The following is a 24,377-nucleotide window of genomic DNA, read 5'->3' as shown; positions in this document are numbered from 1 at the left end:
CTATCCCATGGTGAACCTGAACGATTTTATGAGAAGGGTACAACATAACCAAATGAGTCTGAGAACCTTATGAAAGCACTTATATATGTGGGCATGGCAAAGGCCCTTTATAAATAAAATATTGCATTACTGTTATTAAACTACCTTTTATTAGTCTTGTAGGCTTTCAAAAAAAATCTCCTTGCCAGCTACCGGAAGAAGACGAAGAAGTGGTTGCCTGGCAACTAGAGACGCCGTGTCGCTCGTATCCGCCACCGGAAGTGCGTGGATGTGGAGACCAGCATGGCGGACGGGGAGAGGGCACTTTTTGCCTGGATGCGGTGGACTCCCCTGTGGCCGCACTGCTTGCTCGTGTTGTTTGTGTTCCTTTATGCGGACGGTTGTGTCGCCGGAGATGAGACTTTCAGTGTTGGGAAAAGCGCCGTACATTCTGCCGCTGCGTTCTCAGTAGCCACGGATCGAAGGTGCGATACGTCTGAACGGCGATGCTGTGCTCTCGTCCTCTTGATTTATCCAATGCTGCTGATTTAGAAAGTGTGTGGATGCGGGCGTTAAATGAGCTACTGGCCCGACTCGGATAACGCGATAGAAAGGGAAGTTTATGTTTATAGCAACCTGTAATAATCCCGACCAATTTGGACCCTTTGGCTGTGGGCTTTCAATTCGTGCGAGTTCAACTATTCAACAGTTAGAGGACAAGTTGTACCTTTAATTAAAACGCAGTGTTCTTTATATGATTTTTTTTACATTAGTAATCCATCTTAAAGAAAATAATGTCTCGTATACTAGAGTGTGAACTCACAATGCTAGACGTTAACTCTGTAAGTATTTTGCTCCCAGGTTATTTCTTTCTAGTAATTCTTAAAAAAATAAATACGTAGGTGTAACCTGTAAGTAAGTCATAAAACCTGAAATCCACTGTCCGAGCGGAGGTGGTTCTTGCTGGTATTGTTGGTACTGAATAAGTGCGGGGAGTTTTGCCATCTGGGTAAGCCTTGGGGCGGTAAATGAAAACGTCACTGGTTAAGCTCCAGCTGACAATACACGTGCCCCGTGGGAGGGTGGGCATCATTTAAGAAGACTGTGCTTCCCCAATAGAAATATGGAACCTGATGTGCAGTATGAGTGATGTGCCTTGTGTGGGAAGCATACTGTAGCTTAAGAGTGCCAGTCCAAACCCTACATGAACCCAAATCAGATGAGCATGCATCTATGAAAAGAAACTTCCCGGTTTACGATGGGTTGTTATTTGCACTCTAATTTGGCTTTCAGAAATTTGCAACAACACCATCAGAGAAGGAGAAGGATTGAAATTAAACATTGAATTGGCAGAACAGTAAGGTAACACATTCCTGGGTATTTCAGGCTATGATATCTATACATCCATGCGTTTTTTGAACATGCAGTATTCATTGGGTGGGCTGTACGTACACAACCACAGTAGATGTAAGCTCTGTACTGGAACTGTAGGTAGATCAGGAGTTGACGGAGGCCAAAGTTAATAGCTATGAATCCATTCATTTCCTTTTCCGAAGCTGCCCTTGCGTTTTCTGTGGTGGGCACAAGGATGCAACCAAGGGAACGATAATAAATGGCTGGGCAAACACGCCGTCTCTGTCATCTTAGGACTGTCTGGAAATTCCAACACAAGTAAAAATGTTGAACCCGTATACATGCATACTGTCTGAGCTGGCGATTAAACCCGCGTCTCTGGACCTTTGAAGGCGTAATGGCACTCTGCTACACCCGTCTGTGAATGTTTCCTTCTTTTCTTTTGCCAGTACCTGGCCGGACTGATTAATGACCCCATTTGTTTTGACATCTGCCAGCCATGCTCACAGTTGACTTACGCTTTCTCTTGCTAGCACTGTGCCCCCGTGCTCATCTCAGCATTTTGGCCATTACTGCCAAATGGAAGCGTAAAGTTAAGTGTCCTGTGAGAGGTGACAGTCTGGCATGGAGCGGTATGTGTTAATTATGGGCTGATATGAAAATCATTAAATATCTTTGGACATTGTAATCATTAGAAAGTAAGACTGACACTCCTCTTGTTGTTTTTGTTTTTCATTTGTGTAAACTATTTCTGTTAAGTGGTCCTCGTGTCTAAATGCCACCTCTTAAAGTATTTATTGCTTGTGTTTGACTGCCATTGGCTGTTTCCTATTTAATGTGCCCTTTTGTGCCCTACAGATACCTGCTGTACGATGTGAATCCCCCTGAAGGTTTTAATCTACGGAGGGACGTGTTCATTCGCATGGCTTCTTTAATGAAGGCTCTCCTCAAGAAAGGGCCTTGGGTTCTTGTGTTGCCCCCCTGGGGACGCCTCTATCACTGGCAGACTCCAGACATCTACCAAGTCCGAATTCCCTGGGGTGACTTCTTTGACTTGGACAGCCTTAATATGAACATACCTGTTATTGAGTACGAGCATTTCATAGCAGGTAAGTTCGTTTGTGTAAACTAAATCTAGCGAGTTAGAAATAAAACAAAACGTACCTAAAAACCACTGACCTGAAATCTTGACTTGGATCAGGAAAACTCTCTTTACATGGTCAGTGGACGTACAGTGCATCCGGAAAGTATTCACAGCACATCACCTTTTCCACATTTTGTTATGTTACAGCCTTATTCCAAAATGGATTAAATTCATTTTTTTCCTCAGAATTCTACACACAACATCCCATAATGACAACGTGAAAAAAATTTACTTGAGATTAGTTTCCCTGATCAAACTTGAGATGTTTCTGCAGCTTCACTGGAGTCCACCTGTGGTCAATTCAGTTGACGTGACATGATTTGAAAGGCACACACCTGTCTATAGAAGGTCCCACAGTTGACAGTTCATGTCAGAGCACAAACCAAGCATGAAGTCAAAGGAATTGTCTGTAGACCTCCGAGACAGGATTGTCTCGAGGCACAACTCTGGGGAAGGTTACAGAAACAGTTCTGTTGCTTTGAAGGTCCCAATGAGCACAGTGGCCTCCATCATCCGTAAGTGGAAGAAGTTCAAAACCACCAGGACTCTTCCTAGAGCTGGCCGGCCATCTAAACTGAGTGATCAGGAGAGAAGGGCCTTAGTCTGGGAGGTGACCAAGAACCCGATGGTCACTCTGTCAGAGCTTCAGAGGTCCTCTGTGGAGAGAGTAGAACCTTCCAGAAGGACAAAGATCTCTGCAGCAATCCACCAATCAGGCCTGTATGGTAGAGTGGCAAGACAGAAGTCACTCCTTAGTAAAAGGCACATGGCAGCCCGCCTGAAGTTTATAAAAGGCACCTGAAGGACTCTCAGACCACGAGAAACAAAATTCTCTGGTCTAATGAGACAAAGATTGAACTGTTTGGTGTCACGTTTGGAGGAAACCAGGCACCGCTCATCACCAGGTCAATACCATCCCTACAGTGAAGCATGGTGGTGGCAGCATCATTCTGTGGGGGGCAGGAACTGGGAGACTAGTCAGGATAAAGAGAAAGATGACTGCAGCAATGTACAGAGACATCCTGGATGAAAACCTGCTCCAGAGCGCTCTTGACCTCAGACTGGGGCGACGGTTCATCTTTCAGCAGGACAACGACCCTAAACACACAGCCAAGATATCACAGGAGTGGCTTCAAGACAACTCTGTGAATGTCCTTGAGTGGCCAGACTTGAATCAGATTGAACATCTCTGGAGAGATCTTAAAATGGCTGTGCACCGACGCTTCACATCCAACCTGATGGAGCTTGAGAGGTGCTGCAAAGAGGAATGGGCGAAACTGGCCAAGGATAGGTGTGCCAAGCTTGTGGCATCACATTCAAAAAGACTTGAGGCTGGAATTGCTGCCAAAGGTGCATCGACAAAGTATTGAGCAAAGGCTGTGAATACTTATGGACGTGGGATTTAATAAATTTGCAAAAACTTCAAGTAAACTTTTTTCACGTTGTCATTATGGGGTGTTGTGTGTAGAATTCTGAGGAAAAAAATGAATTTAATCCATTTTGGAATAAGGCTGTAACATAACAAAATGTGGAAAAAGTGATGCGCTGGGAATACTTTCCGGATGCACTGTGTACGTCTTGAATTTTAAAAGTGCAAATATTTAAAAAAATGCAGTTCAGTTTTTTATAGCACATCCAGAAAACGGACGGATAGATGCATAGTAGTTAATTGATCCCTGAGGGGAACGGCGTACATTTCAGTTTTTAAAGTCATATTAATCATTCTTGACATAAGCAGCAGATTCCATTAAACAAAACATTAAAAAGTCGATTTTTTGTTTATTCTGTCAACTTGACTATCTGACGCTGTCCCCGAGTTCTTCAGATACTCAACATTGTCCTCTTTTCATATAGAGTGCTTTAAGCTACTTTATTGAATCAAAATGTGCAAAATAAATAAATACAGTAAATGTGTTTCCTTCCTTTTCTCACCATACTCTGTATTTGCTTGTATGCCAAAAACTCCATTTCTAAGTTATAATCAACTTCAGCTTGACATGTCCCGGGACAGGCTTCAAATGTTGACGAGTCTCTAAACGTGATTTATCCCTCCGCTTAAAAATAATACACAATCACGTAAGGGCTGAGTGAGAAACACTAGGTTACAAAGTTTGCATGCAGACTTTTTAACAAACTACTTGTGTACCTGTCATTTTTTTTGAATAGCACATTTATCTACATATACACTCAGTGGCCACAATACGAAGTGTGATCAAAAAATACGGTGAATGTTTAAAAAAAGAAATGTTCATTGCAGTAAAAGATTTACGACTACTAGTCCCTCTCCAAATACTTTCCTCCACTTGGAATGCACTTCTCCCAACGCTCCTGCCACTTTGCGAAGCAGTTCTGGAAGTTTCCTTTCGAGAGTCTCTTTAGTTGGGCTGCTGTGGCTGTCTGGATGTCCTCATTGGATTGAAATCGTTTGCCTTTCATGGTCCTTTTCAATTTAGGGAACAGCCAGAAGTTGCACGGTGCCAGATCCGGCGAATAAGGTGGATGCGGACACAGCGTAATGTTTTAATTCGACAGAAACTGTCGTAACTAGAAGGGATGTGTGACAAGGAGCGTTGCCATGATGAAGAATGAAACCGTTTCAATATTTTCCTCGGTTATTGATGTTGAAGGACGTCCTGATCTTTACTCGTCTTCAAGCGAGTCAGATCCATTAGGAAATCGATCAAGCCACTTTTAAACAGTCTTAACTGTCGGTGCAGTGTCACCATAAACCGATTTTAACATCTCATGGGTTTTGCAATTTGAAACAAAATTTCATGTTAATGCGTTGCTCGATGTCCATTACTAACGACAAACTTGAAAAACTCACTTGAACTCAACAGTGGCTCACAAACGACTGAGAGTATCAGACAAGTTGAAACTGGTCACAAACTGGGCTCTAAGATGGATCTGTCAGGACCGGCAGTGAATCGTTTGGCGTTGCTCTTGGATGGCGCCCTGCATCAACATTCATCGTACTTTTTGATCACACCTCATATTTAGCCCGTCTGCTTGTTAATACACATAGCTGGGTTCCTCCAATAATGTGGCTGCAGTCCTCACTCTCTCATATACTGTATATTATGGAAAGTAACATTAAAAAGTTCACACAGAAGTGCTTGTTTTTTTTATTAAAACTGATTTTAAAATATTGCCAAAACATTACTAATGCTGTAAATAGTTGTTATTGCTTGAAATGACTGACAAAGCCCCCCGTTCAGCAGCTGTTACTCCTGATAGCAAACTCTCTTAGCTCATCTTTAATTAACTACTAGCTGTGCCCTGCGGCTTCGCTCACGTACAAGTGAAACAGGACAGCGAGGAGGGTCCTGCCCGGCTCCCCACTCCTGACGTCACGCTCCCCCAACCCCCTTGGCCTGCAGCCTCTGTCTCGGATTAGCGCGAATATATCGCAGCTGCAAGGAAACTATGATACTTAGCGTGATGAGAGAAGTCGCAAAATCAACCAGAACGTTCAAGCAAATTCTACAAAAAAGGCCCGATCTAAATCTGTGAAGTAGTTCTCTCGTTCACTAGATAAGCGGAGGTAAGGGACGCACTGAGGCTGATGCGTGAGTGAGGAAAGCCCGTCTCCCTCCCCTCGGCCCACTGCGTCTCTCTCGGATTCGCGTTAATAAATCGGTACAGCAAGCAAACTATGATACACAGCACAATGATAGAAGTTGCAAAATCAACCAGAATGTTGAAGCAAATTCTAGAAAAAAACCTGATCTAAATCCGTTAAGTAGTTCTGTCCTGAAAACCCTAACCCTCATTAGAAAAACCTCTGTAATTGTGTTAGCGCAGCTAAAACATCTCCTCTTTAATAAAGCGAAGGATCTTCTTTCTTTGGGTTTCAAGGTATTGGCATTCCTAAAGTTCAATTGTAGTTTTAAAAATGGCCAAAACAAAACTGCTTTCTTAAGAAACATGCCAGTTGCTGTTTTTGTGAAGTCGAGGTTATTTCATTCAACAGATCGCCAAGAAACTAAAGATTTCATACAAAGGTGTCTACTGCTGTCTTGAGAGAAACTGGACAAGAGAATAAGAACATACGTTTTTAGAAACGGACACCTCAGTGGTTCCTTAAACAGTACAATACACCTAATAGCAGTGTCACCTGTGACAGGGAAAAGATTATAATAGGCAGCAGAGCACAGACATTGGAGGGTGGGCTTCTTAGCAATTCCAGCCTTTTTCTCATTTTAGTGTTTTCTTTCAGTTTGCCAGTTCTAGACATGACGATTTCTTTGAAACTCTGCCTTATAGGCCAGCATACCTGAGTTGTCTTTTTCATTTAGTGTGTGTGTGTTTGTTCACCCTGTGGTGGACTAATGCCCTGTTCTGGGTTTGTGCCTGCCTTGTACCCTGTGCCCCTGATTTGAATTAACTGGGTTAGAACATGGCATGACTTACAGGAAAAAAAGTCACCTGGTAACACAACATTAGTGTCAACCAAATAAGTCACTGGATCCATCCTGCCTTGTGTCTGATGTTCTGTGTGTCCCTGAAATGCCACCGCACTCCTAACCATTGTTACTGACCATCATCTTCTAGTCGTCTCTTTGTAAAATGGGTAGTGTGCATGCCACACCATCCCAACCTATATCGTGGTTCCATGAATTCAACTGGTCCCCACAATATCCAGATCTTAGTCTAATGGAGCTCATTTGAGATGATGAGGAAGTTGAATGTGCGGTCGAAAAAAAATCTGCAGGAACCTCATAATGCTAATCTGTCATCCTGAACCAAAATCCAGAAGGAATGTTCTTCAGCACCTAAATAAATCCTCACCTTGAAGAATTCTGTTATCGTAGCAAAAGGACTTCTGTCCAGTACTGGCCTGATCTGATAAAGTGGCCAGTGAGTATTTCACATGGAGTCATTTTCTGTTTGTACATTTTTAAATTTGTGTTAATGCGGAGTCAGACTTCTCGGTTGTGTGCTGTTGTGTATAAGAATACATTGAATAAATTCTGGTGCAAATATCACTGACACATTTTTAGAAGTGATTGATTACATCAAGCGTTGAAACCCTAAACTTCTTTGTAGTGCGTTTTTATTTATAGTCTGAAGGAAATATCAGATGTGTTTGTGAGTTACTAATGATGTTTTAATTACTTTGTTTTATTATAGAGTCTGGTGGCCCTTTCATAGAACAGGTGTATGTCCTACAAAATTATGCAGAAGGGTGGACAGATGGAAAATGGGAGGAGAAGGTTGATGAGAGACCTTGCATAGAGCAACTCATGTACTCGAAAGACAAGCAAGGATATTACCGGTAAAGACAGAAACAACAACATTTATTTACTGTATATAGCACGTTTTCATACAAATGATGGAGCTCAAAGATGTCATATAACATATCCATACATCCTTCTTTCCATAAATCACTTTTCCTACTGTCACAAAGCTGAGACATACTCAGGAAAGGTTTGGGGCAGCCACCCGTATATTCTGGTATCCTGGCTGCAAAGTCGTTTTTTATCACAATAAACAGCACTGATGTGCATATAACGAGTCCAAAACAAGACTGAGGGAAAGGGGAAAAAGGGCAGGCTTTTAAAGGGGAAGACAGGAAGTGAGGTCATGGGAATCGGGCACGTGTTCGTCACTCATTGGATCAGGCCCGGACGTGACATCAGGGGGGCCGGCGCCGGTTAGTTCTGTCTCCATTGGTTCGGTCCCAGAAATGATGTCACGAGAGCCAGGTGGAGTCTCCCAGGGATGGTCTACAGGGAAGTGAGAAAAAGAGTCAGTGCACTCTGCCACAGCCCGGCCTGTCTCAGAACTGCCGTCACTCAAGCCCCTTTAGCTGCCTCCCATTAACACGTGTGTGACACTACACAGGATCACAGGGTGCCAGTGTCTGTTGTGGCAGCACTAGGAACAAAGTGAGACTTGAACCCTGACTGGGTGCCAGTCGACACACAGGGACACATCCTCACTCAAAACAGGCCAATTTCAAGTTGCAGAGTGAATGTATGAATAATAAATAATATGAAAATAAATCTCATCAAAAGTCCCAACTGACTGATGAAAGAGACAAGTGCTTTTATTAGATTTATCATTTGGGAACATAATGCATTTTTGAAATTAATTTTACACACAATTGTATGCGTGTTGTAGTAGCACTGCAGCCTCACAGATCTACTGTCATGGCGTTGATCGCTCCAAATCTCGTTCTGTTGGGAGTCTGCATGTTCTCCTCCTTACACTGGGCTGGATTTTCCTACAGGTCCTCGAGTTTATGTACCTCACTTCAGAAATGCACATACTTGGGGTTCTAATTTGGCTCTGTGTAAGATGTGAGTGGGTGCCATGTCCATGGTTGGGGTCTGATTTGTGTAACCCTGAATTGGAGTTAGGATATTAATGCCATGGCTATTTGTTTTGCACAGCTTATATTTTGAGTAAGAATCCTGAAAGGTAACAGGAAATATATGTGTATATATATATATATGTATGTATATGTATCACTAGGGGGCTTCGCTCTCCAAACCCCCCCGGCCTGCACTACACGCTAGCAACTTCACGTCTCTGCCGCTCACATATGTGGATTTTACTTTCACCAAACAGCAAATCTTTTAATTCTCACGGATACGCCTCTACTTTTTCCTGATGGCAACACGAATTAGACGATCTACAAGTCTCCAACTTAAAGTTTAAAGCCAAACAATATATTCAATCTCTTTTCGCTGCTCCATTATTTCACTGAGTAATAATTTCTGTTTGTTTGCGCTAATGCGATCTTTACTATCATTTTTTTGAGTTTTTTCAAATTTTAGTACTTTCATTAACTCAAACCTGCTCTGCATGTGTACCGTGCCAATGTTTTTTTGAACTGTTTACGATGTTCTACTTTGTCATCTACTCTTTGTCTTTTATTTCCGGCCCCGGGCCTGGTTAAATCACTTGGTACAAAGTCTCATCTCGCGGGATGAGAAAGTGTCTCTCTGAAAAAGTCTCGTCTCAGGATTTTTTTATTATAATAGAGAGATGTATATTTAAAGTTCTAGAAATAGTATATAACAAATAAATCACAATATTTTAATGAACTTGTCTGTTTTATTATATTGTAAATACTGGCCACACTAAAGCCACAGCAGCTCGTCTATTCACAATTGGCCGATTTAGAGAAACAAGTGATCTGTGTGTCTTTGGACTGTGACAGTGAACCAGAAGAAACCCAAGTGGCTGCATGGCAAACATCAAATAAAAGGCAGTCTAACTAGGAAATGAAAATGCATCCCTTAGAGCTGTAACGCAACAATCTTACCTGTTGTGCTACCCAGTTTTTAATTCAAATGAATTACATCTGAGATATCCACTGTGATTAGGAAAGTTCAAATTTGACATCTTTTCGTATGTGGATGGTAGAACTTGAAATACCAAAATGGTGTCTGGAGAATGCACCAGTCCACTTCAGGATCTTTAGTTAAAGAGAGTCCATTTTGATTTGCCTTTCTACCTAACATTCCCTCCTTTGAGACGCAGGAGGTAAATCCATGCAGCCAATGACCTGGCATGAGATAATCCTGGGGTAGCCGGATTCTTGAAATAACATTCATTCTTAATGGCAGTAATTGTTAGTTTGCCAATTGACATTTCCAGGAAACCCAAATTTAAAATGGATTATAGTTATTATAACATTTTCAACCCTGCATAATCTAATTTGGCTGGGGTTTTGTGCATAGACTACCCTGGTAACACTGAGTGGAAAGGCCTGCCGGTTTAATGACTTGAGGGCTTTAAATTAGCTGGGTGGTGAGAATGAGCTCTGTGATGGACTGGCACCTCATCCTTCATGCTGCCAGAATAGGCTCAGGCACCTCACATCTCAATATTAGGAAATCTAGAATTGGAAAATGGGTGTATGCAATATGGCACCTTTAAAATAAACAGAGGGAGTCCCCATTCATCACAATAATGTAACTGAGCATTTTTTAAATATTCCTTTTGAAGAACTCTACATTTCCAAATGTATTTACAGAGGCTGGTTCTGGGGTTATGAGGAGACGAGAGGCCTGAACGTCACCTGCTTGTCAGCCCAGGGACATGCGTCAATCGTGGTTCCCATCCTGCTGAGAAACACAACTGCTCGGTAAACAAGAACAAGTAATTCAGATCTTCAAATATTGTATTAGTATGCTCATCTGTCTTTAAATGAAATTGACATTGGAAAGAAATGTGGCACAGTTAAGTTGCTCTTTAATTCTGTCACTTTTATTAAATGTTCAAACGTAGAAAAATAAGCAGAAGTAAAAAAATTGTACACATACTTTATGGATGTATGCATTACGTTAATTGAAATTTGTAACGTTTCATCACATTTAATGTTTGTGTGGTACAGGAAATAGTTACGAGGACAAGCTTTCTGTAAATATGTACCTCATATGTATTAACTTCATTTTTATGACTTAATGCATAAAAACATCCTCTTTTTAATTCTTTACATACAGTTTGTTTAATAGAGTACATTTTTAATAGTTATTCATAAATGTTAGATAGATGTTATATCTATCGCATATGTTTATATACAGTGATCCCTCGCTATATCGCACTTCGACTTTCGCGGCTTCACTCTATCGCGGATTTTAAATGTAAGCATATTTAAATATATATCACGGATTTTTCGCTGGTTCGCGGATTTCTGCGGACAATGGGTCTTTTTACTTCCTGTACATGCTTCCTCAGTTTGTTTGCCCAGTTGATTTCATACAAGGGATGCTATTGGCGGATGGCTTAGAAGCTACCCAATCAGAGCATGTATTATGTATTAACTAAAACTCCTCAATGATATACGATATGCTTCCCACGTGGTGCTCGATTGTTTGCTTTTCTCTCTCTCTCTCTCACTCTCTCTGACATTCTCTGCGCCTGACCGAGGGGGTGTGAGCACAGGGGCTGTTTGCACAGAGGCTGTTTGCTTAGAGGATACGGACTGTCGCAGTAGGGGGCAGTAGTGCTCCCTTGAATACTCAGGTACCACGCCAAACACCTGGTAAAAGTGCTACAATTCTTTGTTTTATTAAAAGGATTACGTGCACCAAGCACCCTCCACTCCACACTAATAAATAAATAAATAATCACAATCCTCCACTCCCAGACGCGTTGCCCTCCTACCACCCAGCTCAGCTCGTGTCCCTGACCTGGAAGTGATCCCAATCCAACAGTTCACAAGTCCTTATTCTTTCCGGGTCAGGATAAATAATGCTTTTCTCATCCCGGAAGCCCGTCGCTCTTCCTGTGACGAACTTCCGGGTTATAATGGGCAAAAGAGTCCACTGGCCTCCCGACAGCGACTCCCAGGGGCCTCCAAGGTATCCAGCAGGGCTGTGCATAAAAACTACATGGTCCATAAGGCCCTGCTGGAATTCAAGGCATATCCATGCTCTTGGGAGTGCGCCTCCTGGCGGTGAGGACCGGAATATGGAGCCGGCCATCCACTACAGGACGCTCCTCTAAAAATGCTGCTTTATCGCGGTGCTTCTGCATACTTAAAAGCCCAAAAGCACGTATTGATTTTTTGATTGTTTGCTTTTCTCTCTCTCTCTCTCTGACATTCTCTGCTTCTGACACGCATTCCTTTGAAGATATGTTTGCATTCTTTTACTTGTGAGAAAGAACTGTCATCTCTGTCTTGTCATGGAGCACAGTTTAAACTTTTGACTGAAGGGTGTTCCTTCATGTCTAGAGGGCTCTAATAATGTTAACAGTGTGGAAGAGTTTATAAGGGCTTAAAATATATAAAAATAACCATACAAACATATGGCTTCTACTTCGCGGATTTTCATCTATTGCGGGGGGTTCTGGAACGTAACCCCTGCAAACGAGGAGGGATTACTGTATCTGATTTCAAATATTTTTAAGCTCACAACAATATACCAAATGTACAGTAAGAACAGGTAAATATTTACAGACTAATTAACTGATTTTAGTTTCCAGCTTGTCATAAAATTTCATATGATATAATTATTTGAGCCTTTGACCTGCTTGAATATTTTAGTTAAACAGAGATATCTCACTGATGTAACGTCTCAAATGACATTTCCATTTGGAAATTTCTCACATATGTGATTACTGAAATTATTTTATATATAAAATATTTATATATTTTATATATTGTTTTTTTTTTTAGATCAGTGATGCTGGATAGAGCAGAAACACTTCTTCATGATCACTATGGTGCAAAGGACTATTGGGATGTAAGTTTGAGTTTACATTATTCTCTGAATTTAAGTGAAGACAATTTATTTTCAACATAAGTACAAACATATATAATGCACATAGTATGCCTTGTTTTGAAAATATAAAAGCAACATTTCAAAAACGAATACTTTTTTTTTTAACTTAATCTTAGCTAAAGAAACACCCAACCCGAAAAAATTTTTATCTGTTCTTTACCTCATGATATTTGTAGTTATGGCTGAAAAATAGTGTTAATCTTCTGGAAAACGAAGCGAGCGACGTTACAGATAAGATAAGCGTCAGTGAGGACCAACATTTAACAACAGCAAACACTTTGAAAACATCCATGAAAGTAAGAAAAAAAAATTACTCATCACACAATCCACGTTCGGAATCTTTTTGTATGCGCACAACATACCCAGACATGTGTATTTATTTCCATTTCCAGATTTTAAAAAGTTAAAGAAAATCAAATGAAAACATTATTAGGTGGAAAATATATCTTGTATTTGTGCATATCTGAGATGATTCAATAGGCAGAACATACATTTACTCCTGCAATTTCATAAACAGCTGATGGAAAATCCAGAAATCCTGAATGTATGGATTAATAAGCAACAAATGAGCGAAAACTCAGTTCTGTTTTAATGCACTCCTGTTTTGTACGAGCAAACATCTGAATGTTTGACAGATGGATTATGCAACACAAGGAAACATGAGAAATTATTTTGGATATTTTCACATTACTTGCTGCTGTTCAGCGCTGTTGTTACCTACACTCCAAGTGAAAACATGAAATTAACAATTTTTCTTGCCTGTAATTACAAACCACAGAAGTAAAGAGCAGATAAAAAATACTCTGGGGCAGAGTATTGCTTTATTTAAGCACATATTATTCTTAAGCAAGTTGAGTGCAGAGACTTAATAAGTTTACCATAAAATGTTTGGCAAGATCAGATCTGAAAATATGCTACTGGAGTTAAAAAAAGAGTGAAACACTTAGTATTGTGTTTGTTTTGTTCGTTTGTCCCTCCATCCATTCCCCAAACTTGATTTTTTCCATTGGGGGTTAGAGGCATCATAAGCTTCCACATAGTAAATAACACGCTTGCACATATTCAATTCTGAATTATTCATTATATTAAAATGCAAATCTGTGAGATGGAGTGAGAAACTGTCATATTTCAAGGGAGCGCACATAAACACTAAGAAAACACATATGTTCTGTATGAACGGTAATATAACCAGTAGTTAGAGCCAGGGTCTTTAAACTGTGAAGCAGAGGTTATTCAGTTGTATGCCAACCTTGAAAAGCTTTTTTGTTTTTTTTATATATTATATTGCAAAGCTATATTTTTACAATTTTTAATTGTAATTGTAAATTTGAATTGTAATTAATTTTTTAATTTACTAGGGGGCTTCGCTCATCAACCCCTCTGCCTGCGCAACGCGCCAACAAATTCGGATTTCTGCTGCTCGCAAACAACAAAACTTGTAATTCTTGTGGATAGGCCTCATCATTGGGAAGAAACACTACTTTTCCCTGATGGCAACACCAATTAGACGATCTACCAGTCTCCGACTTAAAGTTTAAAGCCAAACAATATCTACATACTTCTGTCATATCACCTATGTCCATATATCCGATCTCTTTTCGCATTTACCTTTTCATCAATATCACATTGAATTTTGATTCTGTGTTTGGAATTACATCGTGACAACGCCTGTGAATGAATATCGTTTCTTTCTCTCTACACGAACTGTGTCTGACAATAGCATTCACACAAATGAGAAATGATTGAACCATGTGTGTGGTTATAAATGTTTTAGATGTGGGCGGGACTTTTCCAAATCTCTTTGCATAAAGTCTTGTCACGCAGGGCTTGAAATTTCACTTTCACCAAACAACCAATCTTTTAATTCTCGCGGATATGCCTCTTCATTAGGAAGAAACACTACTGATGGCAGCACGAATTAGACGATCTACAAGTCTCTGACCTAATATTTAAATCCGAACAATATATTCAATCTCTATTTGCTGTTCCATTATTTCACCAAGTAATAATTTAGAGTTTTCATACTTCCATTATCTTTAACCTGCTCTGCATGTGTATCACACCAATGTTTTTGAATTCTTTACGACGTTCTACTGTGTCATCTACTCTTTGCCTTTTTACTTCCGGCCCCGGGCGTAGTTAAATCTTTTGGCACAAAGTCTTGTCACATGGGACTTGAAAGCGTCTCTCTTCAAAAGACCATTTCTCGTTGCAGGATTAAAAGTCTCGCCCCCCAAGATTTTTTTATTATAATAAAGAGACAATGATTAATCTATATATATATATATATATATATATATATATATATATATATATATATAATACACACAGGGTGGTCCAGATCTAATTATGCAGATCCAGATCATCTGGATGACTTTGATTTATGTGGGGACGATTCCAGTTCGGTGCGAAAACGATTCTTCATGTCGTCAGTTCGCACACTTCTCGATGGTCCGGGATTTTTCAGGTGATTTTGTATGTAATAAACTTAAGTTATAGTGTAATGAAAATTGCATAATTTAGATCTGGAACACCCTATATATATATATATATATATATATATATTATTTTTTTATTTATTTATTTATATATCTATATATATCATTTTTATTTATTTTATATATTTATATATTATTAAAAATATAAGTTTGTAAAAATTGTTTTCCAAAATTATATTTTTATTTAATTTTATTGTACTTCTGAGCTTTTACTGTTTATTTTTTAGATATGAAAAGTCACATTCGCTTGCAATAACACAGTTTATGCAACATTGGCAGAAGATAAAGCAAACAGACCCTGACTGCTTAGTCAACATTTTAGTCTGATGAATTTACAAAATCAACAACCAATGAAGCTGTGCTTTTTTGTTTTGTTTACCAGACTCGACGAAGCATGGTGTTTGCAAAGCACCTCCGACTGGTAGGAGATGAATTCCGATCCAGGTACCTTGATTCTAATGATGTGGATGACAAGACAGACTATAATGAAGACTGGACAAAACGAAAGGTAAAATGGAAAAAAGTACACTTGTTTTTTTTTTTCTTTTTTGTCAATGAATTCTTATTCTATTTTTAATCACAAAATTTCACCATGAAGCTGGGATTATTATTTATATATACACACACACAATTTAAAACTTGCTGATCTACCTTACACCATGTCTTAGTTTGGACTAGACAGGAGGAAGCTTAACATTTATATGCATTAATTTGGAACAAGTTTGAAATAACTGTAAAGCGTTTGTTGGTTTAGCTGATGTTTTTAATCTTGGTTTATGCTGAAGATAATCAAGCTATAAAGCTGAAAGTGTAGTTCTGTACAATATTTATTTGTCTTGTATGCAAATCCACACTGTTGAACCATTCTCCACCAAATCTGGCACAGATTCCCCATTTTTACAGGGGAAGACCACAAGCTATATTTCTGTCTGAAATCTTCCCCGGGTAACTTTTTTTTAATGACCACACCTGCTTTTTTTTTTTTTATATAAGAAAGTGCCTGTAGGAGGCATTTTTGGGACAGGATACAGGTATGCAAAGTTGCTCCCTATGGAGGCTTTAGTTGGGGAAATTTTGGTTTGGGATATTTTTTTCCTCTGGAGATTCTTAATGGCCACACCTGCCTAATATTTCACCTAGGGCAGTGCCAGATACCCCTACTAGTTAATAATATTAATTGAATCTAGAGCTGCAAATTTTGGTCACATTCTATAATCAATAGTCACACAATTTTGATAAATGAATAACCATTAATCATTTAAAAGATGCTTAATAGCAACATGTAAAATAATGTAAGACCAAATTTTCCACAAAATGTTTTATTTGTGTGTTACACACATAAGGATTTGTAGTAATGTTAAGTAAAGATGTGTTAGAAACTGTCATTTGAGGTTACTAAAAATCACTATTATACATTTTTGTTTAGTAATAAAGGCATATTAATGAACTGGGAAGTCAATTCTATCAACTGTTAGGAAACTGATATTCTTATGTATATATATATATATACTTAGGTATAACATACATGTTACATTATTCATTAACTATGAGTTGTAATTTACAAATAATGTATACTACGGTGGCGCAGGTGGTAGCGCTGCTCCCTCACAGTAAGGAGACCCGGGTTCGCTTCCCAGGTCCTCCCTGCGTGCATGTTCTCCCCGTGTCTGCGTGGGTTTCATGATTTCATCTGTCATTATTTATTTATACAATAGTATATTGCTGTGATATAATTCTTATTTGCTGGTGCAATTCAAAGTGCAAGCTTATTGGCTATGGTTTTTCAGTTTTTGACCTGTTATGTCTCCTATTTTATAAAAGTTAGGAGAATAATGAAAGATGAGCTGTGTTGGGCTGAATGCCCAGTTCTCATCAAAATTGTTCTTGTGCTCTATAAAAATATTTTTACCTGCTGCCTCTTTAAAATGTAGTACCCTGGCTCAAGCTAACTGACTAGCTGCTGAATTCTTTTGCCATCAGCCATGCCGATTGATAACATGTCCTCTGTCTTTGTACACACCCTTTTGTGATTTATACTGACTGCTGTTCATCCTTGCTAGTTTTGCTGATGATATGGTTGGCTGTGGCAGTTTAACATTTCAAGTAGTGTCTTTTGTTTGTACCTGGTAAGTCCAGCCACAAATTCTTAAGTGACTCAGCCACTTTAGCTTAATGAGTTTGGTTGTTGTCTTGCTAGAAAATAAATCTTCCCCCATGGCTTATGTTTCTTGTATCAGGTTTGCCTCAAGGATTTCCCTCTATTTTGCTGCATTCAGTTTACCTTCCGCCCTCACAACCCTTCCAGGGCTTTACCGACATTACCACAAGTGATTCATCACTTTGTTACACAGTTTGTTGCAATCTTCATCACTGTTTTCTTTGAAATGCTCCTAAATTGAGCTACATTTAGCACACTGTCTTAATGTTGAAGGCATCTTCTCTGCTTCTGGATAGAAAACAATATGACATGTAGGTTAACTGCTCCCACTTTGTGTCTGTTTAAATGAACACCATGTTTCAAAGTTATTCTGTATCAGGAGTTTTAGTGCAGCAAGACAATTAAACAGGATTTCCCAATACAAATTTAAACTGAATGTATAATAAATAAGATGATTCCATTTAAACCCTTGCCATAAGTTAATTGAGCCACTGTAAATCATTAACAACCCTACATGAAACAGTAATTTCAGGACTCGGCTCTGTTCAAACTCTTAACGTTGTACTTCTTTCAGATACGCTCTGGTTATGCAAAGGGTGGTCCTTATCTAGCAATTCATCTTCGAAGAAAAGACTTTCTCTGGGGACACAGGGAAGATGTTCCTAGTCTGCCAGCTGCTGTCAACACCATACGTGATATTATGAAGAAACATAAACTGGACAAAGTATTTATTGCTACAGATGCTGATGATGATGGTAATTTATTCATTCTTTGACCCAGACTGTTCAAAACTGATAACTGTTTTTGAGACAGTAGTATACATGGGATGGGATTGTTGTAGGTTCTGGTTATTTGTGTAAAATGGTTTGGTAATAAAGATATCTGTACTTGACATTTGAAAATTAAGAATTGTTGTCAAAATGTATCGTGAATGCTAAAACTAGCGACTGACCATACAGATGTCCCCTAAAAAGGAAAATACACAGTCAAAAACATTTTGAGCCTTCAAGTTTTTAAATCACGTCTTATTTATATAGGATTTGTAAGGGGCAATTGTAGAAGTACCAGACAGCAAAAGGGTCAGTTTCAAAAGAATCTAAAATGTGTGCATCAAATGAATTTATTAGGGATATTGCCATTACATGCTTTTGTAAATCTCAGCTTTGGCAAACCTTTAGCAAAGTTTACCAATGTGCTGCATTACAATGTTTGTGTTGGCATATCATTACTTTCCAGCAACTGTCACCAATTACATTACTGAGAATGTTTTTGTGATTTAAACTCTCTTTTAATTGTATGTTTTGTTACTTACAGAATTAGAGAAAATAAGTAAACTTCTTCCAGAAATGAGAAGGTATGAGCCAACTTGGGAAGAAATGGAATTATACAAAGATGGAGGAGTTGCGATTATTGATCAGTGGATCTGTGCTCATGCAAGGTAATGCCAGTAGTAAAGTGCTCATGTTGGTTTCACTCCTGTGATACAGAGTGCAAAGAATACTTCAGAAAGAATAATTAATAATCATAATAATGTAGTACTGTCTTGTGGTTAAGCACCACTGCCTGACACACACACCTTAGCGTGTCTATGGGTAACGTTTTTCACACTGGAGTATCAACTAAATAGTCTCTTTGTCACATTGTCTCTATGTGTGTGCGACCTGTGATTAACTGACATTCTGTCCACAAATGGCTTGTAGGATAGGCATGGATTCCCTGGAAACTGTAGTTAAGTAAATGAATTGGTAAAACAAATAGTATACTAGAAGTACTGAACATTGATAAAGGGAAATTAATATTTTTTGAATGATGGACTCATTATAAACACTGTTCAGGGCCTGTGAAGTTATGTCAGGGTACTATAGGAGTGTTTAATATGATAAAAATGATATCATGATGACAAAAATGAAAAGCATATACAATGGTAATGGTAATTATTCATATCTCTTTATTAAATTAAAAAAGGTTTCTGTCGTGTCCACGTTATTCAGCCTTGACCACTCCCCTCCACACTGCTCGCCCAATCATTACTCCTAGTGCGCACATTTTCTTTCAGTACCACCCCGTGACACTCTTCGTGCTAACTTGCCCTTCAATGCAATCGGTTATAATGGCAATGCAGAAAAGCAAATTATCTGCTCAAGAACGTCAAATTTTAAATTGTGATAGAAAAAGAGCTGCAAGAGCTGAAAATGAACATCAGAAAAAGAAAATGAACAAAAAACAGCAGCATATAATAAAAATCAAGAACAAAAAGAATTGTCCAATAAACGAAAAAGAGAAAAATATCTCAAACAATATGCAAACAGAAATACAAAAAAGCAAAGTTTATGGAATGTAAGTTAGAGGATAAAGTAATTCACAATATTGTTTTTGACGAGGTGTTAATGTAATTTCATTTTTTATTTACTTTATATTACGTTTTACTACTTCTACTTTTTACTACATTTTATTATTCATTGGTATTTAAAATAGACAGTTGTAGTGAAATACTCAAGTAACTGATTTTCTATCTATAATAACTAAGGACCAAACCGTCTTTCTCCCATGCACCGCATACTCTTCTATATACCATCTCTTTAAATACAAATCGCTTTCTCTAACGGAGTAGCGCCCTGACGCCCTTCAAGCCGGCATCCTGCACCTGGTCCCGGGGGTTGGCAAGCGAAGCGAGCAGGGGGCAGAGCCCCCTAGTATAGTAAATAATGTTTTATGTACACTAAGATGAATGCAAGACACTGTACAAAGAATCCACCAAAAAAATAAAAATATGTGAATAAATACAAATGGAAACAACCTAACATTTCCACTAAATATCTTATTTTCTGTATGTGAGAGACACAAAAACTGTTTTTCACAAATATTCTGAGCCCATTTTCCTAATTTTACTGAATAATAAATTCTAAACAGAAATTTCTTTCTGTAATATTTCTTTTCAAAGCAGAATTTTTTTTTCATTTATTTTGTGATGTTGTTTTATTTTAGAAAAAAAAAAGACTTAAAAAGCTGTTACTGCTGTAGAAGGTGGCTGGGAATTAAATGCAGGGTGGTCCAGATCTAATTATGCAGATCCAGATCGTCTGGATGACTTTGATTTATGCAGGAACGATTCCTGTTCAGCACGAAGACGATTCTTCATGTGGTCAGTTTGCACACTTCTCAATGGTCCAGGAGTTTTCTGGTGATTTTCTATGTAATAAACTTAAGTTATAGCGTAATAATAATTGCATAATTAGATATGGACCACCCTAAACTTGTGCAAACATCATTTTATTTTCTTTGTAATGATTAAAGATTTAAAGATTAAATCAAATGTGGGCTCAATTTTCTCAAACTATTTAATAAATCAAAATTAAAATCATGTCCTGTTGTGCATATTTGTGAATTTAAAAGAAATGCTGAAGTAGAATGTGTGCGTATTATGTGGTACTTAAGGTCAACTTGCTGCCTTTTTTCACCTACTTTAGTATGAAGGACAGTGTTTAAAGAAGACATGCAAGATTTCTACTGCCAACAAGAAATTCATAGTGACATTTAAACTTTTTAGAAAAACAATCCTATTTGTAAAAATTGACCTATTTTTATGGAATGTTGTGTGATTTCAATAAAATCAAAAAAAGAAAAACAATGTCAATATTTTATCGCATAGTTATTAGTATCATAAATCTCCTAATTTTTCAAAAAATATAGGCCACTTAAAACATATTCCAATTTGCTTAAAAAAATAAAACTATCTCACTGAGATCAAGAAACATTTTTGTAAGAGGTATTAGTCCATATATCAACTTAGGATAAGCGCCTGTTTGATTTGGTAGACTTACCTGCATTTTCTCACTGTTCTCATATGCCAGACCTTGGGTTGTAGGCTATAAATGTTTCGTTTAACCTAAAAGAGGGCCATGAAATTCTGAAATTATGTGTGAAACTGAGTTCTTGTGATGTAAAACATCATGACGTGTATACAGTAGCTATCAATCAATCAACATTTATTTATATAGCACATATTCATACAAAAAAAAGTAGCTCAAAGTGCTTTACAAAATGAATAGAAAAATAGAAGACACAATAAAAAATAAACATAAGTCAACATTAATTAACATAGAATAAGAGTAAGGTCCGATGGCCAGGGTGGACAGAAAAAACAAAAAAAAAACTCCAAAATTTGGAGAAAAAAAATAAAATCTGTAGGGGTTCCAGACCACGAGACCGCCCAGTCCCCTCTGGGCAATTTAACATAAATGAAACAGTCCTCTTTGTATTTAGGGTTTTCATGGAAGGACCTGATGATGATGGTCACGTAGACTTCTGGCTTTCAGTCCATCAATGTTGGTGCATCAGGATGCTTTGAGTAGGCAGAATTAGACTGAGGGCCGTTCTTATTACAAAAAAGCACACTATATTTGAATTAACGTTCGTGTCTGGTATGATAATAAAGGTAATATTTTATTCCCTAATCTGGAATAGTTTAAATTTTCATCAGTCGATTCATTTTCTGACCTGATTATCAAGTTCAAGGTTGTGGGGAGTTTTTAATGACCTTCTCAATGGCTTCACCGCATAAACCACCTCCTATTTTCACTCATACGGAGTCTTATTCAGCATTGTAGATCTGACTGTATAAATGCTGGCTAGTATTGCGGACAAGTAGTGGAGGACTCATTGGGTAACAGCAAATCCTCAAACTTCAGTTTTATTCTACACCAGAGTTAAAAATCTAAAAGGCAAACATTTCAGTGACTCCAACTCATTTAAATGGTTCCACTCAATCTCCTTTACCTGCTTGTCTCATTTATGTTATGTCTAAATTGTGGAAAAAGTAATGCGCTTATTTTCAGCAACTTGTATTTTGTTAATCTTTTATTATTGTGCGTGGATTATCATTGCTACCCTTTATACCTGCTGACTCCTTGTCAGACTCCCATATGGGAAATATTAAAGGATATTTATTTAGTTTTAGTGAAGTGTTTTGGTGAAGCAGGTCATGTTAGGCTTTCAGCTTTTTATGTTAAATTATACGTACTCATTTAAGAAAGAGATAAAGAAGCAGAAATAATAAAATGTTTATGATTGTCTTTATTGTTATTTTTGTTAAATAAGCATTTTGTCTCCCCTCACAGGTATTTCATAGGCACATCTGTTTCAACGTTTTCCTTCAGAATTCATGAAGAACGTGAAATATTAGGATTTGATCCTAAAACAACTTATAATCGATTCTGTGGTGATAATGAAAAAGACTGTGAACAGCCAACCCACTGGAAAATAGTTTACTGATCAAAGAAATACACAACTTTTTAACGGTGCTATCATTTTATGAAGAGTATTAAAATGTATTTTCAGTATCCACATATGCTGTTATGCAGTGGTTAAATGTTTGGATGGTGTTGACAAAAAATTAAACAGAATGATTTCAGTATTTCACAATACTCCAGGGGTTATCTTAAGATGTCCCATGAAGTAGAACAAACATACACCATACATAGATAGACTATTTAAAAGATAAGCCAGCATTCAGAAACATAAGCATTACAGCCATTTAACATATTGTTAAGTGATTCATAAAAATGAGTTTACAGACTCAGTGCTGGAAGTAGGCATTGTCAGTGCTAATTTATTTCTTTAATTCTTAAATGTAATCACGTTGTTTCTCATTCCCCCATACTTTACAAAATATGTAACACTAAATAAATGATAATACATGGATTTATACCTGTTTGTTCTCACTTTAAATATACTGAAAGTGGTGCAGAAGGTAAATTCTGCTTAGCAGATGTCATGCTGAGTCTGAACCTTTATTTATCTCAATGTGACCCAGTAATTAAGGTATCAGTCTTTAAAACACACTCTTGCCAGTTCAGTTTTTCACCTTTGTGTGCTTTATAAACATGAATTAATCATTCACTTGCCTATTTTCAGAATATAAAAAATGCATAAAAGCTATAGTGTTATAACTTTATATTTATAACACTGATTACTGCAGAAGCAGTTAGGCAGACCTGACTAAGGTATTAAACCAGTTAATCCATTGCCATATACATATAAGTTTGTTTTAATAATAAAAAAAGATAACCTACTCACTGATTTTTTTCCCATTTGAATTTTGATTTCAGTTAGAGTAAAAATGATAGCTGTTGTAAAAGTCATGGAGGAGCAGTTTATCACCCTGATACTGGACAGATTTAGGAAATAATGAAGGAATCCTAACTGTGTTGTTAATTTAAACTAAGGGGCTTTGCTCGCCCACCCCCGTGTTTGATTAACCGGATATACAATTTAAAGAGATTGTTATTTTCACAGTTAGTTTAAAACTTTTGTAAAAACAATACTTGTCATTTATTTACGGCCCTGGGCATGGTTACATCTGTTTCTCGCAGGACATATAACGCTGCTCGCGTTGTGAATGTGGGGGTGGTTGGCAGGTGTTTGGGGGGTCTGAACACACACTAAGGAGAAGCGCTTGGATCATCTGCTGGCTTGTCGCTGCTGCCAAGCTGCGTGTTCTGCTTGTCGCACTGCGCGTTGATCATTTAAAAGCCTGTACAGCAGCTATCCTTTTTGCCACTTCGCGTTTCTGCCACTCGCATTGTGAATTACAGGTGTTGAACGGAAGCTAAGGAGAAGCGGTCGGATCATCTGGGGCTTGCTGCTGTTCTGCTTGTTGTTGTTTTAAGAGCTGGGAGCACATGAAGTGTGTCTGCCAAAAGCATTCCAACAACTGCTAGGTTAGATGTTCCGTAAACTTGTTTTAAATGTTGTCTCTGCCTTGTCTTACGGGACGTCAAATTGTCTTCCAAGAAGATCACGTCTCACCTCCCTAGTCTCCCTCCCAAGATTTTTTTTTATAATAGAGAGATGTAATCTGCAAATTCTCCCCATATCCTTATGGGCTTTTTTATTGCAGCCCCTCACAACAGTAAAAAAAAAGGTTAAGTAAATGAATGAATAGACCAACACTGAAGAAGACAACAGATAACTATGAAATATATTATAAATTAAGAATTTCT

At 38.2% G+C, this 24,377-nt stretch overlaps 1 protein-coding gene across 2 annotated transcripts; it reads left to right on the top strand.

Moving 5' to 3' along the window:
* Nucleotides 1–224: 224 nt before the first annotated feature.
* On the top strand, nucleotides 225–23,026 carry pofut2 (protein O-fucosyltransferase 2). Of its 2 annotated transcripts, XM_039755319.1 has the most exons (9): nucleotides 225–464; nucleotides 2,191–2,441; nucleotides 7,610–7,754; nucleotides 10,467–10,577; nucleotides 12,615–12,681; nucleotides 15,601–15,726; nucleotides 17,951–18,131; nucleotides 18,691–18,814; nucleotides 22,494–23,026. In XM_039755319.1, exons 1-9 carry the CDS (start codon nucleotides 283–285, stop codon nucleotides 22,645–22,647), a joined length of 1,341 nt encoding a protein of 446 aa, XP_039611253.1. In that variant the 5' UTR covers nucleotides 225–282; the 3' UTR covers nucleotides 22,648–23,026. The 2 variants fall into 2 exon arrangements, with proteins under 2 accessions (XP_039611253.1, XP_039611255.1); XM_039755321.1 differs by lacking the exon at nucleotides 10,467–10,577.
* Nucleotides 23,027–24,377: the final 1,351 nt, after the last annotated feature.

Source organism: Polypterus senegalus, chromosome 6 (assembly GCF_016835505.1).
Source record: "Polypterus senegalus isolate Bchr_013 chromosome 6, ASM1683550v1, whole genome shotgun sequence".
Classification (NCBI taxonomy): domain Eukaryota; kingdom Metazoa; phylum Chordata; class Cladistia; order Polypteriformes; family Polypteridae; genus Polypterus; species Polypterus senegalus.
The sequence above is the reverse complement of the archived record's forward strand: the minus strand, read 5'-3'. Positions and strand labels throughout refer to the sequence as shown.

Bases quoted from the DNA above. Each gene is read 5' to 3' on its own strand.
- pofut2 (XM_039755319.1), top strand. From the start codon at position 283: ATGGCGGACGGGGAGAGGGCACTTTTTGCCTGGATGCGGTGGACTCCC. The intron at 2,442-7,609 runs GTAAGTTCGTTT...GTTTTATTATAG, and splicing joins GTACGAGCATTTCATAGCAG to AGTCTGGTGGCCCTTTCATA. The intron at 10,578-12,614 runs GTAAACAAGAAC...TTTTTTTTTTAG, and splicing joins CTGAGAAACACAACTGCTCG to ATCAGTGATGCTGGATAGAG.